The following is a 17461-nucleotide window of genomic DNA, read 5'->3' as shown; positions in this document are numbered from 1 at the left end:
TAAACAGGCCCCAGCCTTCACAAAAAATGCTTTAGACTTAGTTTACCTCTGAAAATCTCAACAAAGTTACAGTATATTGACACAAAGTTGGAGAAGATAGAGAGTAGGTTTGTTATTTTGAGATTTGCAAACTCGCATGCAAGTTATGAGGTGTTACAAGTTTTCTATGAGAGCTCATAGATAGATCTTTCAGTTCTGCTTTTACTGGCTTCCTTGCTGCAGTAAATGCCCAGCTTGTTAGTGAACAGAGCAGGTTTTAGGCTGTGTCAGGGTGCAGCCTCCTCCCCCTGCAGGCCAGGCACATTTTTACTCAGCCTGAGCCTGTAACACACTGACACCTGCTGGCCAAGAAGTAAACTCTTTTCTAATCTGTACAGTGCATTATTGTATCTTGGTTAGCTCTATTTGATTTGCCTGCATCAGCTTTTTTATAGTTTTGTTCATTACTCCCTCCCCGTGACTAATATATATGTGTTTCCTTATTCAGATGGGGACACCAGTGCTACAGAGAGTGGGGATGAGGTGCCACTAGAGCTCTACTCCACCTTCCAACATACGCCTACCACCATCACCCTGACTACTGGGCGCCTTGGCAATAGGCAGGCTGATAAAAAACGCAAAAAGAGTGGTGATAAAGAGCCTCCAGCATCCTCTGCACGAGCTAAGAAGGTCAGATTTGTGTAATTCATTAGTACATTATGCATTAAATGCTTAAACTTCAATTCACATTAACGTTTACATTCTTTTACTTCTCTCGCAGGCCTTCCGAGAGGGGTCCAGAAAATCCTCTAGAGTAAAGGTAAACTGGCAGAAGCAACACACAGCCACTGAGTCCTGTCTTTTGTCAAAACCTGAATTTTATGTATGAACAACTGTACTGTTTCTTTTCTATTCAGGGTGCAGCGCCAGAGCAGGAGCCAACAGAGCACCCCTCTCTGTGGGAGAACAAGATCAAGACGTGGATGGAGCGTTACGAGGAGGCCAGCAGCAATCAGTATAGTGAGGATGTCCAGGTCCTGTTGCGTGTTAAGGAGCAAGGCGACGGCAAGAGCCTGGCGTACAATACTCACCCCGCCTCTTTCAAACCCCCTGTGGAGGTATAAAACCGTGCATACACACAGTTTCCTTTACCTAAGAATGTAGTCAGTCTGCCACACTAACTTCCTCTCTGGTTGTTTGTATAATTGAATGTGTAGGCTGAGCTGTACTCATGTCTTTCTGTTTCTCTTACCCAGAGTCAAGTTCAAAAGAACAAGAAGATCCTCAAGGCGGTGCGAGACTTGGCCCCAGACTCCCTCATCATTGAGTACAGGGGAAAGTTCATGCTTCGACAGCAGTTTGAGGCCAATGGCTACTTCTTCAAGAGGTCAGGATGCTAGTCCCATTGGATTTGTTTCTTATGAATGTAAATTGAATATTGCTGCATTTCATAATGCAGGTCAAACAAATTTACCAATATTAAGGGCTCTGGGAACTTGATATGTATAGCCATGCAGTGTAGTTCATTACTACACTGCAAACTATTGTTTCTGTGAATTATTAACACTTGTGAATTGACCTTACTTGTTTCTCTTTTTTAGGCCATACCCATTCGTGTTATTTTATTCTAAATTTGACGGACTAGAGATGTGTGTTGACGCTCGCAGCTTTGGCAACGAAGCACGCTTCATCCGTCGCTCCTGCACCCCTAATTCTGAAGTAAGTAAACATCCCCCAAACAAAACTGAATAGACAAATCTTATTTTTCTTTAATCAAGTCAGTCTGAATGCATAAGTATAATATTGCGTTACTGGCTATATTTATCAACCACTTTGTCTTTTCTAATGTTTTGCTTAACCTCCCTCAGGTGCGGCACGTCATTGAGGACGGCATGCTGCATTTATACATCTACTCATTGAGGCCTATCACCAAGGGCACAGAGATCACCATTGGTTTTGATTTTGACTATGGCAGCTGGTGAGTTATGAGGCATAAACTTGACAGAACCACAGAAGTGAAACAAGATCCTTTTGGCTTCTAACTTCGTATATTGATTTCTTTTCTTTTGTCTTTCTTCTCTTACTATTTGCAGTAAATACAAGGTGGACTGTGCCTGCGTGAAGGGGAACCAGGAGTGTCCAGTGCTCAAGCACAACCTAGAGCCCACAGAGAATATGGGCTCCATAGGTCGGCGCAGAGGGAGTCGCAAGGACAAGGAGACGGTTCGGGACGACCAGGGCCAGAACCAGAACATGGGTCTTGATGGCGAGGGGAAGGGCAAGAGCGTAGGCGATGGCAAACAGAGGAAACTTTCTCCTCTCCGCCTCTCCATCTCAAACAATCAGGCAAGATTACACTTTTATGAACATCATACTAAATGCACCCCATCTCACCTTTCTTTAACACTTTACTACTCATGTGTTACATGTTTAGACGTTCTCTCCTACAGCATATTTCTGTTGTTAATATACATTTACCCTTGTGGTCCATGCATGCAATTTTGTTTGATCTCTGTGAAATGTTATGTGCATGTGTTTTCCATGTCACTCTTTGTTACTTTACATCCTCTTTAGTTCCCTCTTTTTTCCCCATCATCCCTTCTTTGCATCCACCTTTTCCCCGTCAACTAATAATTTTGACGTCATAGTTCAGATTTTACTGTCATTGCACAAGACTCTTTGGTGCCACTTGTGTTGCAGCACATTATGCAGGCGTGCGTGTTTACCACAATCAGAGTATGGTGTTTCTCTTGGATGTGCTAACAGCGACAGAATTTCCTCCTCTGTTGTCTATTCCAGAAAAGCGGTTTTCACTTCCCATGCCAAAACCAAATTGTTACAAACTGGGTTCATTCAGGAGTTTAAAATTGGAGAAAGGGGCATTTGAAAATTTTGTGCTTCATATAGCTTAAGTTGTATGAGGTTGAGACTATGGTTTAGACATCCTGAAATCTAAAAGCTTTCAGCAGAGCTGTAATATAGAGAAGTTAACTGACACAGCAGAGGAGATAAAATGTCTAAAAGACACCTCTATTGTAACTGTGCTCACACTGAAGACAGGGCACAGTATGTCAGGTGCTAAATGGTTCGTTCTGTAAGACAGTGCTTGTGATACCTCGGAGTGGAACAGTTACTATGAGGTACACGCACACTCATCAACCATTTATGAAGAACAGGGCACTGTGTTAAGACCAAAGAGGAGTTCTGAATAGGTGTGTTTTGTGCACAGACTGACCACTAAAAACAAGCAAGGTTACTTCCCTTGTATGTGTCAGATTACTCCCCCCTTCCCCACCCTCCCTCACCTCCCCTCTCCTCCCCTCTTACCTGTCTCCCTCCTAGTCTGTAGCCAGACTTGACTTATCAGTCATGATAAAGCGCCATACCCCGCTCTTCCCTCCTCTTACAGGATCCTGAGTTATATGAGGATCTAGAAGACAAAACCTCCGTTAGCAATGAAGTAGAGATGGAGTCAGAGGAGCAGATTGCAGAGAGGAGGAGGAAGATGGTAAGTGTGCCAAGCTAGGGGCTACAGCTTTTTTTATTTTCATTTTTTTTGGCCATGCAGCCACCCAGCAGAAAGAGCAAAAATAAAAATAAAACTGTTCCCTGTTGCTCTGCGTGTGGACTAAGGGGCTGTGGCTTGGATAGGAGCAGCTGTCCTCTACCTCCCTTTCATAAAATTACCTTCTTCTTCATCACTCCACTGCTTGTGCTCACACCACTGTCAATGCCCCTGTTGCTGCTCAGTCTTATTTTTTTCCCCTCCCTCCTTCAGCTTTGACATCCCTCCTGAGGCTTAGTGCTTGTCTGTCATTACGCACTGACATTCATTTTCCTCATTTGTTGCCTTTTTTTTCTCCAGCATATGAGACAATTAATAGGCCTCCAGTGCCACATGCCCAATTACAACACCATCTCCTGCCAGTGGGAACAAACCAGTATATTGTGTCGTCATGCAAGCTAAAACTGTCCCCCAGTGTGCATTATAGACCGAGTATAGCTCTTCTCTCACCTTCCTTCCTGCTAGGAGTTTGAAATGGCCAATTACTGGTTCAACCACTCTTTCCCCTGCCAAACAGCCTCATGTCCCTGAGAGATGGGATCAGACACATACACACAGGCGAGCATGGTACACTACACACTGACACACACACACGCACTCTGGAAATTACCCTGCAGTCAGCTTCATTTCACACGGTGGACCCAAGGTGCAAAGTGCTGACTCATCTTTGGCCAACGTACAGTTCTGCTAATCGGCCAGAGAGGGATAGATAGTTGAAGAGAGGGAGAGGGAGGGGGTGACAAATAAGGGGAGAGAGCGGGCTGCAGAGGGTTGAGCCTTGTTGCCAGGGCCATATTGACTTTGGGAGATCCAATAGGCTGCTTTCTATGGAATGTGGCCCAGGAGAGAGCTCTGCTGCTGGAGCAAAGAAGTGTGCATTCACAAACTGATGATCACAAGCGTAGTAGATGCATGTGGGTGTTGTAAATCCATGCCACGACAAGGTGCGGGGGAGATGACATCGCTGTGTGTTGGCACGATATCCTACCTACTTAAACAAGAGCCCTTATTGTTTGAAAAGGCAATGTGCTTGTGTAATGTCCCCTAACTTGAGTGTAGACAAAATTTTGTTTTACTATGTGGCATTTTGTGCCGGTTTAGTGCTTGAAGTCTGTTTTATCTGGGAGACAAACTTAAGTTAAGTTGAAGTTGTTTTTTCATTCAATATCTACAACCGCTTATGCTTTTTGGAGGGATGTGGGGGGCTGGAGCTGATCCCAGCTGAGATTGGGTGAGCAGTGGGGTACACCCTGGACATGTTGCCAGTCAATAACAAAGCTGATACACAGACACGGCTATCAATTCACGGTCACATTCACACCTACAGGAAATTTAGAGCCACAAATTAACCGAAGAGAGTACTTTTTTCCCATTTGCATGTATTCTTTTTGTTTGTTGTGTTTTTTCCCCCTTAACTTTATTTTTTAAAAAGTGCTTAGGAAAGTGTATTCTGCGTCATTTCATGTCATCTTCTGATTGGTTGGTGGGTTGTAGCACTAGTCACATTGTGATTTGGACCTCACTTTTAGACGCTGTCAGACATTTGCCGCCAAAGCTCCAAATCCGCTGATAGACAGTCCTCATAGTGCGATCTAGGATCACCGTTTTGTATTTTAGACAGATGATATTACAATAATTTCCTCCTCCCAAAATCACAGTTTAAGGAGACTATAACAAGCTTTTAATGTAATATAAACTCAGAGAGGTTATTATAAGAATGGAAACCCTTGAAGTGGTATAGCAGGTGTAAACCGCAAATGTGTAAAAACATAAGCTATTTGAGAAAATACCCCTAACCTAGATGTCGTAAGGAGTGAAGTAACCCAGTAGTTTTGTGGTCATTAGTGCATTCACAGTATCGGACGTAGGCCTATTTTTAATTGTTTTTACCACCAGAAGGTCAGGGAGTCACTAGATCAGCTCTGTCCAGTGTTTGTGAAGCCTTGTTTAGGGGGGACATGTCTCTTCTAAACTGGGCTGTCTCTTTATTGAACATTCAGGCCAGCCCAGCGGAGCAGTCCCATCTCCCTGTCGGGGCGGCTTCCAGCTGGAAGGGACTGAAACACAAGGAGGTAAACTTGACCCATACATAGCCAACCCTACTCCACCCATCTACCAGCCTCCCCACCCCCAAATCTCCCAGAGGTGACTGACTTACAAGCGTACTAACTGTCCCGTCTTTACAGACATCTGTCTTCAGCCTGACCTATGCAGCAATATGTCTGTTGTTTCAGTATGTTTCGTGGTATGAATATCTTTTCAGTGGTGTTCTGACTGAAGGTGGAGCTCTTTGTTTGTTTTTTGGTGGAGGTAGACTTGGGGAAATTTGTGGCACAAATATGCATTCAGGAACACATAAGACATGCTATTACAACCTCCTGGTTTGTCAGGGTTTAATTGTAAGCGCTTTGTCTGTTAAAGTAGAAAAGCGCAATGTAAAGTGCAGTCCATTTACCATTTACATCCTCACAACATTTTTCCTGTTGCTCCGGTCTGACCTTCTCTCCTTTTTTGTTTGTCTTATTGTGAAAGCAAGGGGGCACTTTTACACCTTTCTGTCCACTCGGCACTCTGCACTCAGCTAGATCGGCTTTCGCTGTGTAGCACACATTAACCCGTTGTATCGCTCCCTCTGGGCCCTGTGGGAGAGTAGTGCTCCATGGACTAATGCTTTTGCTCCCTCTTCCTTTCCAAACCCCACTTCTATCCCTCTGCAGACACGAGAAGAGAGGAAGATGGAGGCCATCCTGCAAGCCTTTGCCCGAATGGAGAAAAGAGAGAAACGCAGGGAGCAGGCCCTTGAAAGAATTGGTAGCGTCAAAACAGAGGTCGGGGGCCGCAGTGACATCAAAGAGGAGCCTCCAGCCACACCAGAGATGGCAGATTCTCCATCTGTCATGCAGGTGAGAGCATGGAGACACAAAAGCTGGACTAGACTGCAGAACTGTGGTGTTCTATGATCCTCTACCAAGCAATGTATTTTGAAGAAGTGTCTGTATATCACTGTTATGTACCAGTAGTTTCATCATTTTAATAAATGTATTACTCTATTATACAGCCACTTCTGGAAGTGAAAGAGGAGCCAGGATTAAAGCCGGCCAAGGTCAAAGCCTCGAGGAACAGGAAAAGTTTCTCAAGGAATCGCACGCACATTGGCCAACAGCGCCGGAGAGCTCGCACCATCAGCACCTGCTCGGACTTAGCCCCTGGCTCTCCAACTGAGTCCCTGGAGCCTCTGACCAATGAATCCCCTGAGGGAGAGACACCCACTGCACCAGAGCCAGAGGCCATCTCTTCCCAAGCACCGGACACCAGCCCTCCGCACAGCAGCTCACCTGCACCTGACAGAAACCGCACCGGGAGCAAGAACTTCAAAACTAAAAAGGTGTGACCATAGTACCGTTTCTCGCCATTACTGAGCGACTGTGTGACTGTTTGTTTGTATTTCGGTCTTTGGTGTGTCAGGGTCTTGCGAATTTGTTTTTAAAATTTAGCTACTTAAATGAATAGTTTGGGGAAATATACACATAATATCGACAAAAGATTAATGTATGGGAAAACATCCATATTGTTAGATAATGTGTTAAATATTCTCAAACTCATTCCAACAGCACTTTGTGAATGAGTGGGTGGGAGAGAAGCAGCAGGACCGTGGTGCAGTACGAACCCCAGAGCCGGTTCCAGAGAGGCCGCTGAGAATAAGTAGTGACCCTGAAGTACTTGCCACACAGCTCAACGCCCTACCGGGGATGGCCTGCTCTCCGCAGGTCTACAGCACGCCCAAACACTACGTCCGCTTCTCGTCCCCATTCCTGGCAAACCGCAGCCCCACCACTCCTGGAGTCCCCACTGGGAGACGGCGTTCCAGAGAACTGCCAGAAACACCGCCAACCACTGGCTCCTGCAAGAAGGTACAGAGTCGTGCTTTAGAAATATCCCTCTTTGGTTTTGACTTAATACAGTTTTGAAAAGGCATATGGATCTGTCCTTCTCTTTAGTTCTCTTTAGTTTACACTATGACTGCATTCTACGATTTCCAGTGTTTCCAGTGTAACTCATTTCAAGTTTCTAAGAGGGTCACGTCTATCAATATTTAGTTTCTATATTTAGCTGCTTCCATTGTAGAGTTATTTAACCTGTACTCTTTCTTACAGCGATGGTTGAAGCAAGCTCTAGAGGAGGAGGGCTCCACCAGCCCTGCCAGACGACCAAGTCTCCTCATGCCCTGTGAGGGTCCCCTCAGCCCCTCCATTAATGGAGACTCAGACAGCCCGCTAACTTATAATGGCACCTGCTCACTACCAGGTAGGTCTTTAAACTGCGTGACCAGCACTGTTTGTCAGTCTGGTGCCATACTAACCCGTCTGACCACTAACATTTCAAAATGAGACAAATACCAAAATAAATATTTTTTTAATTACCATTAATTACATCAAAATTTAAACACTGAAAAATATTGGATGAATGTTCAGCTAAAGCACACACCACATTTCTTGCTACAGAGTTGCCCACACCTTTGAAAAAGCGGCGGTTGAGTCCGTTAGATGCCTGTATGTCCGAGAGCTCGACGCCCTACGGCTCCCCTTGTGCCACGCCCACCAGGGCAGACCAATCGGAGACACCCGCAACCCCTATCTTACTGGCTACCCCACCACGTCCCCGAACAGAGGAGCCCAGTACAGAGCCCCTGCCCAGCACCCCAACGCAGACACTTAATGCTCCTTTGGAGGTAAGTCCTATGTGTCTATGTGGAAACCTCATTGAGGTCGCACATTTGTTTACATGAGAAAAAGAACTGAGAGTGACTGAGTCTCTTTTTGTTTACACAGAGCGAATCTTCTGTGGAAAGCTCCCCAGAGGTCAGCCGGAAACCCAGTGTACAAGAGGTGAGTGAAGGACACAGCAGCTCAAGTGTCAACAACTTGATTAGTAATTCTAAAATATTTTATTAATAATTTAATTAATCAGTAGAGATGGTAGAAAATTATGTTATTATTTTAACATTTCGATTTTCAAAATTAGAATTAATTTTATTTTTATATGGTTCGACTGCCAGTTGACCATACTTCTGGTCTCGCTACTGGAGATGTGGTAGGATTTTAAATGAAATTCCTTTAATACGACAGTGCCCTGATTTTGATTACACCCTTGTTTCTTAGGCCGATCGTCCTCCTTCGTTGGTCTCCTCTCCCTGTGTCAGGGCACCTAGTTCAGACGGACTTCCAACAGAAGCCAAAGTGTCAGTTCCTGAGAGTCCACAGCCTCCAGTTGTTGAGGACTGTGGAGAGGACAGGGCCGACGGTGGCGTAGTAGAAGGCAGTAGTGAGGCTTCCTCATCTGTAGAAACGTGTGCTTCCTCTTTTCCTGGCTGGATAAAAAGCCCAGACAGAGGCCCGACTGGACCAGCTGGCCTGAACTTTTCTCCAGTCAACTCAAACTTAAGGGACCTCACCCCCTCGCACACCCTGGAGCCTCTGGCAGCTCCTTTCAGGCCTGATGCTGCAGCTGGGGCTGCAGCAGTGTCCACAGCAGGGACAGCATCATTGGTTGTCTCTCAGGCCCCCTTCAGTGAAGGCCAGGGGCCGCTCTTTTACCCCTGCTCTGAGGAGGGAGGTTCACTTGGCTTCTCGCGCTCACTGAATGGGGATGGCAGTGGTGAGGGAGGTGGATCGGCGCAGAACCCCCCACAAAAGAAAAAGGTGAGTGAGCAGAGCTTGAGAGGAATTTTTTGTGTTATTTTATCTGTTATATATTTATGGTGTTTTGATTATTGGATTCATTTTTGGTCCATAAAATAGGAAAAATGTCTAAATTGATATTTGACACACTCAAATTGCTTGGTTTGTCTCACAACAACTGAAAGTATTTGGCTTAATATCCCAGACAAAGACCGGGAAAACCAGCAAATCTTCCCATTTGGGAGGCTGGAATCCAAGAACATCTGCTCGAAAAAAACTGAATAGAAAATTTAAATATGATTAATTAATTAATTGGTACCGCTCTCATTTTAACACCGACCCAAAATGGTGTGAATCAATAAACAGCAAAGTAAAAAAATAAAAGGCAAACTAATAAGATAAGATATTCCTTTATTTATCCCCTTAGGAGAAATCCAGGTTGACACAGCAGCAATAGGGCAAAGTAGTGCAAAAACAGAACAATATTAGAAGATATAAAACTATAAATGAAAGTACATATATACATATAATATATTGAGAGGGAAAGAAACTCAATAAAACAAGAAGTAGTGCTATGTCCATTTTTGCAAGAATTGCGTGGGTTTGTGTAATGGAGTAGAAATGTGAACAGAATATGTGAGGGAGATCATGTGTGTGTGTGTGTGTGTGTATATATAAGATAAATGAGAAAATAAAGGTTTGTCTCTTGTATCCTGTCCTCTCTTCACCCAGAGGATTTAATGATCTCATTGACACACAGCTTTGTGTCAGCAACCGTCCAAATGCTGCCCTCTACTGGTGTAACATAAGACATGCTCTTTGTTCATAAATGACATTGTGATTCTGCGTCCTCTCCCAGGTCTCCCTGCTAGAATACAGGAAACGTCAGCGTGAAGCCCGACGCAGCGGCTCCAAGACCGAGTGCAGCTCTCCTGTTTCCACCGTGCCACCTCTGACCATGGAGGCCTTCTCCGTTGCACTAGAGACCACCAGTGAACCTCCTCTACCCCCTGCTCCCACAGCTGTCTGCAACACCAGCACCACCATTGTAAAAGAGCCTCAGGCAAGTGAGGAGGCAGAGACGCCTGGAGAGAAAGGAGAGAAGGAAGGAGGAGAAGGACAATGGTATGTACTCTCAAAACTACTTTTACTTAAAATATTAAGGACCCTTTGTTGTCATACAGCTTATTACAAGGTTTTAAAAAGCCTGTGATGTCCATAGTGTATATCTAGAATGTGCTCTATCACTCAATGTATTCCTACTCAGGAATTGTATTGTGATGATACCAATGTTTTTCTTGATGTTTCTTTTTAGGACGTCGTCCACTTCTGTAGAACAGGCCCGCGAACGCAGCTACCACAGAGCTCTACTGCTCAGCAAGGACAAAGACACAGGTGAGAACAATGACAGTGACTCTCAATCAGATTTATTAAAGGAACGGTTAGAGAAAGGTTATGTGCTTTATTAACAACTGAAAGCAGGGGAAAACGAGGTTGACTGCTTGGTTGGTCAAGATAGCACATAAAGCCTCTTAACTTGTTTTTGTTTTTTGTGCACATTAAACAAACAACATGTTAAATGATTCCTTTCTAGGAGGTATTTTTTTACAGCAACATTTACATTTACAACATTTCACCTTCTTTTAGATGGTGAGACGGAGGGTGGAGATACACCTGCACTGAGAGATTGCCCATCTCCAAGTCTTCAAAAGACCCCAACCCATGCAGTAAGTAAACATTACCCACATGAATATCGACTCCTCTCAGCTAGTTTGTCTACCAGTGTTTGACTTTTCCTCTCCCTTCCCTCACAGCCCTGCTCTCCTGGTCCTCTTGCCCAGCCTCCCAGTCGGCCAGCGAAGGACGAAGACAGCGACAGTCAGCCTCGGACACCAAATCCGACCAACCAGCCACCGAGCAAGCCTGCAGGACCCAAGCCGGCTCCTCTGACCCCCACAAAGTTGCATCCCACCCCGTTACCCTCTTCTCCTGTCCACTACCCCGGACCATCGCACCTACACTCTCCCAAGCCGCAGCCTCAGGGCTCTCCCTACCGTAGTCAGAGGGCGCTGTTCTCTGCTCAGCCTCAAAACCAACCACAGCCACAGGCTCAGACTGGTCCAGCTCCTTTCCCCCAGTATAACACACAGGGTGCTCCACCACCACCTCCCCCTCCTCCACCAGCACCACCGGCTTCCACGGCGTATTTTCCCAGCCAGAGCCCCTCACCTGCTGGACCTTTCCCTGGGTTTAAACCTGCCGTCACACCCCAATACCCTCCTGGTTCTCAGCCCCTGATGCAGACTCTTCCCCACAGCGTGCACTATCAGAGCTCAGCTGCTCCACCGCCACCTCCTCCTCCGCCCCCACACCCGATGCCTGGCCCCGCCCTACTGCACGTCAACCTGCAGCCTCCTCCCATCCAGCAGCACCAGCTCATGCTGACCACCGCCCCTCCTCCACCTCCTCCCCCGCAGGGCCAGACATCCCAGCAGCAGCAGCAGCAGCCGCCTCCTACTGGAAGCACCCTGCTGTCGCTCACCCCTCCGCCACCACCTCCTCCACCTCCCCCGCCCCCTCGACCAACGCCCCGATGCAGGCCCACCACTTTCAGAACTTAGGGGGGTTTCAGCCGGCGTTGCTGCACCCGGGCACCGCCGCCAACCCTTCAGTGCCCCCGTCTACGTACCCCCCACCCCTTCAGCAGACCGGACTGCCTCCACCTCCCCCTCCTCCTCCCCAACAGACTCAACAAGGCCAGGCCCAGGCCGCTGCCTCCCAGATGCCTTCTGGGACTCGTGGAGCTCCTGCGTCCTCGACCCCCTTCCACAGCTCGGGGTACTTGAGCACAGGGTGGCACTGACAGCCCTCTCTGCTGTCGGCCCCCAGCAGCCCCTGAGAACTCAGCCTGAGAGGGGCGTGTACCATAAGCTGTAGATATGTTTTCTATGTACCTGAACACATGGCCAGTGGAAAAACAGCTGATTGTGGGATACTTTTTAAAAAAAAACAAGGACAGAAAAATTTTAGAAAAAAGGACAGTGAAATAATCTTCACGACAAACTGTATAAAATGAAGATGGACGATCCCCCCGGTGCTCATAGCCCTCTCTCTGGCCTCCTTTTGTTTTTATATATCCTTCATGTGATGGAGAGGAATGCTCTCTGTTCTGTGTCTTGTTTGGATCCCCGTTGTAACGCCCCGCACTTTGTTTATCAATGGACATTCCAGCCTATAACCCCCCCCCTTCCTCCCTCTCCTCTTCCTCCTTTGTCAGTTATTCCTTTTACTTCCTCTTCTCTCTCTCTCTCTCTCTCTCTCTCTCGCGCGCTCTCTCGCTCTCTCTCTCTCTCGTGTCTGTTGTCTGCTCTCTACACCATTTATTTGTTTTAATCTAGTGGCTCATTATAGCAAAGAGAAAGCTTTTTGTATAGAGAAAAAAACACAATTATTTTTTTTATTCCTCTGTCTAACAACAAATATCTGTTCACCGCTGCAGATTCAGTAAAGATTCTGGGAGCCTGCCTCACCACCTTGGGAGGCTGCACTCGTGTGTATGTACGTACGTGTGTGTGTGCGCCTGTGTGTGTCTGTAATAGGGTGTGAAGGAGTATGGCTGCTTGGAGGAGGAGTGTGTGTGTGTGTGTGTGTTTGAGAGAGAGAGGGATATTTTGTGTAACGAGTGCTTGTAGTCTTCTGAGGTTGGCAGAGTGGTCTTGCCCACAGGTAGGACGTTAGCGGTTTATTTTTGAATATCAATGGTTATTTGTAGAAAGTGTAATTTAATGTATAGGTGGTTACTCCAGCTTTCACCAGGAACAGGTTGTAAATATTCGCTTCTTTTCTTTTCTATGCTTGTACAATTTGCTCCCATCCCATTTTGAAATATGGTTGTACATATGAACGCTCTTCTTGGCAAAGCTGAATGTTTCTGTGACTGTAGCATTATTATTTTTATTTTTTTTTCCCCTCTCTGGACTCTTCAACTTTGTCTTTTTTTTTTATTATTTGTGTGTGTGAGTGTATGTTTGTGTGGAGGGGAGAGACTCACAGACACTGCACTGGTTGGCTATTTTCATGGTTCATTATAATAAATCACTGTAATGACAGTTTTATACAACTCGTCGTAGCATGTGTCTCTGGGAGAATTTGTGCTGCTATCACTGACAAATATCTGCGGGGCGTTTCAGGAGAGAAGACGAGAAACGTTCAAGGACGGCAAAAAGTCCCTGCAGAGGTATACCAGTGAGAAGTGTTCGGTAACGAGCAAATCTGTAGTTGATGTCCAAACTACTTAAGTTGGTTGTACATTTCCGATTGTTAGGCAGTCCCCCAGGAGGCACATGAACATCATAAATCCATAAAACACCCACGCACTGCTATCTCATGCCCAATTCTTTGTTGACCGACATGATAACAAGAAGAAAAAGACCATTTGTGGTCAAAATGTTTTGCATGTGAATTAAATCGGGAACGAGATAGCAGTGTTTATCTTTCAGATTAAAGCGTAGTAAGTTGGTTTGTTGTGTAAGTATATAGCGGGTAGGATACATCAAAATAAAGTGAATATAAATGAGAGGAAAGGGCTGAAAGAAGAATTTTAATAACAGCTGACATTTGAAAAAACCTGAATTAGAAATGTAAAGGACACTGAAACCTTACGTTAACATGTTGGAGCTTCAAACAACCACATTAGAGCCGAAGCATTTAGTCCATATTGTTATAAAATTGTTTAAAAATCCTAATATTTGTTGGTTGTAGCTCCTCAGGTGTGAGGATTTGCTGTGTTTTATATAATCATAAACTGAATATCCCTGGAGTTTAAACAAAAAGGCATTTTTTAAAAATATATTTTTGACATTTTAAAGGCAAGAAAATGATCAGATGAATCATTGGTTGCAGCCCTAAAACCATATTTGTGTCGGTGAGCTAATTGCCAACTTCAGCACGCAAATTAATTCAGCTTAGAAAAAGTACAGCTTAGACTGACTGAGAGGGGTCTAAATGGCCACCATACAGAGGATAGCATCTGTTGATTTGGGTAACAACATAGCCTTGGTACCACCCTCTCTCTAATCTTGACATTTTTTTTTGCCCCACGAGTGATCCTGGGTAGCAAAGTTGCCTCCTAATTTCTAAATCCATCAGTTTTGTTGGACGTGTACGCTGGTGGGGATTCATGAGAGCAGATGGCCTTGTACACCTCTCTGCCTTTGATCGGGGAGCCTGTGTGCATGTCAAAGCTGATTTCCATCTTAGCTGGCATCGGTCAGTCCACTGGGTCCCTGTTGATTATGATGCAACTCCTGCTCTTCAATATGTTTCATAATGAGGACAAGCATCAGAACCACCATTTTAAGTCTTTCTCATTTGACAGCTTTACCTTTAGACCATCAATATTGTTGCGATTATGCTCTAAAACAGTAACGTTTGATACACAAATTCTTTGCTATTGCAGTTTTAATATAAGATTAGAGATAAAAGCTTATTTCCTGAAGTATTTAATAACATTTTCTTCCTGCAAAACCCTTTTCTGTACCATTTTTGTACTTTATGGTCTAACCAGAAATGATTTATTAGCTGAAGATAACAGAAACTTAAGTGCCACGGTTAGAGTGCTGTACATATCGATTTAAAACGGGGCTCCAATGTCAACACAACTCATAAATCACAACTTATATTCAAAGAAAAAGTAGGAGGAATAGTGGAAGAGAATATTAAAACAGCTCCACCGCATTATTCTCTTATACTCCTTGAAACATTGAAACTATTCACTGTTGGACAGACAGTCCGTATGAATAAATGTACACTCATTTCAACACCATGGTTATTAATCAGCTCCCATAACAGCCTCCACTCTTTTATTTTTTATCTTGTCACACCACTGCCCTTCATGTTATTTAAATATAAAATAATTTTAAACTTAAAAGTAAATGCACAAATACCTTTTTAGTAAGTTTGAATTGTCATTTTTTTTTATTACGTCTCACACTTGATTCCATATCATTGTTCATCTGGACAGACTCGTACAGAAAAGGTTTCAACATTTTGCTTTTGACTCGATTGATCGGGGACTTCTTTTAGTCTGTAGCTTGGCAAGACCATCAGGACTCTTTCAGCTCGATGTGGGAGCACCTGAAGTAACAGGGATAACATAGAAGGATCGTTATGCTTTGTGACACTCAAAATGATCCTTTGTGTTCAACTTTTTGGGAATTAAAGGTCCAGTGTGTAACATTTAGGAGGATCTATCGGCAGAAATAGAATATAATATTCATAGGGATGTTTTCATTAGTGTAAAATCACCTGAATATAACAATCTTTGTGTTTTCCTTCCCTCAGAATGAGCTGATTTTATCTATAGACGTTGTGGGTCGCCTTCTGTGTAGTCCGCCATGTTGAACCACCATTATTTCTACAGTAACCCAAAAGCGAAACTGGCTGTAAATGGTTCTTCACGGCCACCGTGAACGGCTCATTCCAGAGTCGTCAAATACAGACGCCAGCGGATTTCAGTTAGTTGCAATCTGAAACTTTACCGCTAAATGCCGCCAAATCCTACACACTGGTCCTTTAATGCTTATTCATGTTACCATTCTGGCTTGAGAGTTATAGCGAACTAGCTGAGCAGACTGACACCGCTCTCACGTTTGCCTCTAAAGCACAATAATGAATATGTCATTTCACATTAATTTAATCCAAACAAAGCCGTCAGTTCACCGTTTTACAGGATTTATGCTCAATATGTGCCAGCCTGGTTGGGAGCTAAAAAAAAAAAAAGCTAAAACAATCATATTCAGGCTGAATTCATGTCCAGTGTAGCTCTTCTTATGGCCCTTTTAGTACTCCACAATACTGTCAGGTTACAAGATACTGTATGGCACACACTAATAATGGACCAATAGCTTGACATTTCAAAGTGTACATCTCAAAGTCAGGACAAAGTACAGGGACATAATCAACATATAGATATACATAGATTATAGACTTCATACAATTGATGTTTTCTCCTTATTTAACTTATCTGTTTTGCAAAGTCGTCGCCGGCAAAACCTCTAATTACTACCTTTTTGATTCTATCACATCAAACATTTAATTATAACAAAACAGTTTTTTTCTTTCAGTTCGTCTTTTTTATTATTATTATTTTTTAAATCCAGCCTATAATTGTCTTCAGTCCTCACTTTGCTGACACCACTTTCCTTTTAAATCAAAAGGTCAAACAGTGTCAAAGCCAAAACTCCTTTGCGGGGAGTTTGTTGATAAGATGTTAAGAGAGAAGACCTGACAGCTTTGACCTCGAGTCTGTTAAGTCCTTATTTGTGTCGGTCAAAGTCTGGATAATTTGCTCTGATTTAATTCGATTTGAGCGGCCGTCGCTCAGTGGTGTTTGTCCATCCGGTGTCCTGGAGCTGAAAGTCTTTTTAATATATCTTTTTTTTTTCTCCAGCTGAACCCCTTGCACTGGAACAAACCTCTCCACCTCACATCCACATGGAGAACATTTCAGTTTTGAACAGCTCAGGTAAGATGATGCAGTGACATACCAACACAGGTAAAACTTCTAAGAAAGTCTTTTTTTTTTTTTTCTTTTTTGAGAATTCACCCTGCAGAAATAAAGCAGTTTGGGATGAATGAGAAGGCTATTTTACAGAGGGAGCTTTCAGAGAGGACAATTAAGAGGCATCCTGTCTCCAGCAAGGGCTGTGTGGCCTCTTCCAGACCTCCTCTTGTCCTTCTTCTTTGATCTGTTCTTTCCCCTACACATCAGCTCTGCATCCCAGCCACAGGTTGGACCAGGAGAGGGAAGCTGGATTCCTGAAGTAACATCACGTCTAGGCAGCGAGACCTGCAGGCAGGCAAGAGGACAAATATTGTAGAATCTGCAGGAATTTATGTATTTCAGACGATTGGAGATGGAATATAGATCGGTTATTCCCCTCTGGTCTGCTCTACATATTACTAATAATTGATCAAGTCAATAAATTACATTTTTTATGGCTTTCTGTGCTTTTAAATTTTAAAATCTCTTGAAATTCAGGAGCGAGTGGGAGATCCACGGTGTACTCACTCCCACTTCATCCAGTCGTTGTACAAATCAACTTATGTGCTTTTAAAAAATAAACACACAGCTTTTAAATATTGATCATTGATTTAAAAAAAAAAAAAAAAGATAAAAGATAATGCAAAAGCACTCTCTCTAGCTCTAAGATGTCTCCCGTTCTTCTAATCAGTGGAT

The 17461-nt window shown here is 44.2% G+C and overlaps 2 protein-coding genes across 3 annotated transcripts in view; one reads left to right on the top strand and one right to left on the bottom strand.

The window, feature by feature from the left end:
* The window catches only part of kmt2e (lysine (K)-specific methyltransferase 2E), a 28870-nt gene extending 15528 nt beyond the window's left edge, over nucleotides 1–13342 (top strand). The window contains 21 exon segments of the mRNA XM_051392248.1: nucleotides 488–669; nucleotides 761–799; nucleotides 897–1097; nucleotides 1236–1366; nucleotides 1581–1698; nucleotides 1848–1957; nucleotides 2073–2325; nucleotides 3389–3487; nucleotides 5545–5616; nucleotides 6262–6447; nucleotides 6603–6929; nucleotides 7156–7455; nucleotides 7699–7849; nucleotides 8047–8273; nucleotides 8374–8430; nucleotides 8704–9243; nucleotides 10082–10347; nucleotides 10538–10617; nucleotides 10870–10949; nucleotides 11037–11794; nucleotides 11796–13342. Of these exon segments, the coding sequence (XP_051248208.1) occupies nucleotides 488–669; nucleotides 761–799; nucleotides 897–1097; nucleotides 1236–1366; nucleotides 1581–1698; nucleotides 1848–1957; nucleotides 2073–2325; nucleotides 3389–3487; nucleotides 5545–5616; nucleotides 6262–6447; nucleotides 6603–6929; nucleotides 7156–7455; nucleotides 7699–7849; nucleotides 8047–8273; nucleotides 8374–8430; nucleotides 8704–9243; nucleotides 10082–10347; nucleotides 10538–10617; nucleotides 10870–10949; nucleotides 11037–11794; nucleotides 11796–12159 (4541 nt within the window). The 3' untranslated portion in view covers nucleotides 12160–13342.
* Nucleotides 13343–15168: 1826 nt separating this feature from the next.
* The window catches only part of lhfpl3 (LHFPL tetraspan subfamily member 3), a 44711-nt gene continuing 42418 nt past the window's right edge, over nucleotides 15169–17461 (bottom strand). The window contains exon 4 of one of the 2 annotated variants that reach the window (XM_051392280.1): nucleotides 15169–17074. The gene's annotated coding sequence lies outside the window, so the exon portion shown is untranslated. The remainder of the gene's footprint in view (nucleotides 17075–17461) is intronic. The other variant, XM_051392279.1, reaches the window with a different exon arrangement.

This window comes from Dicentrarchus labrax, unplaced genomic scaffold (genome assembly GCF_905237075.1).
Source record: "Dicentrarchus labrax unplaced genomic scaffold, dlabrax2021, whole genome shotgun sequence".
Classification (NCBI taxonomy): domain Eukaryota; kingdom Metazoa; phylum Chordata; class Actinopteri; family Moronidae; genus Dicentrarchus; species Dicentrarchus labrax.
This window is presented reverse-complemented; position numbering and strand designations above follow the sequence as displayed.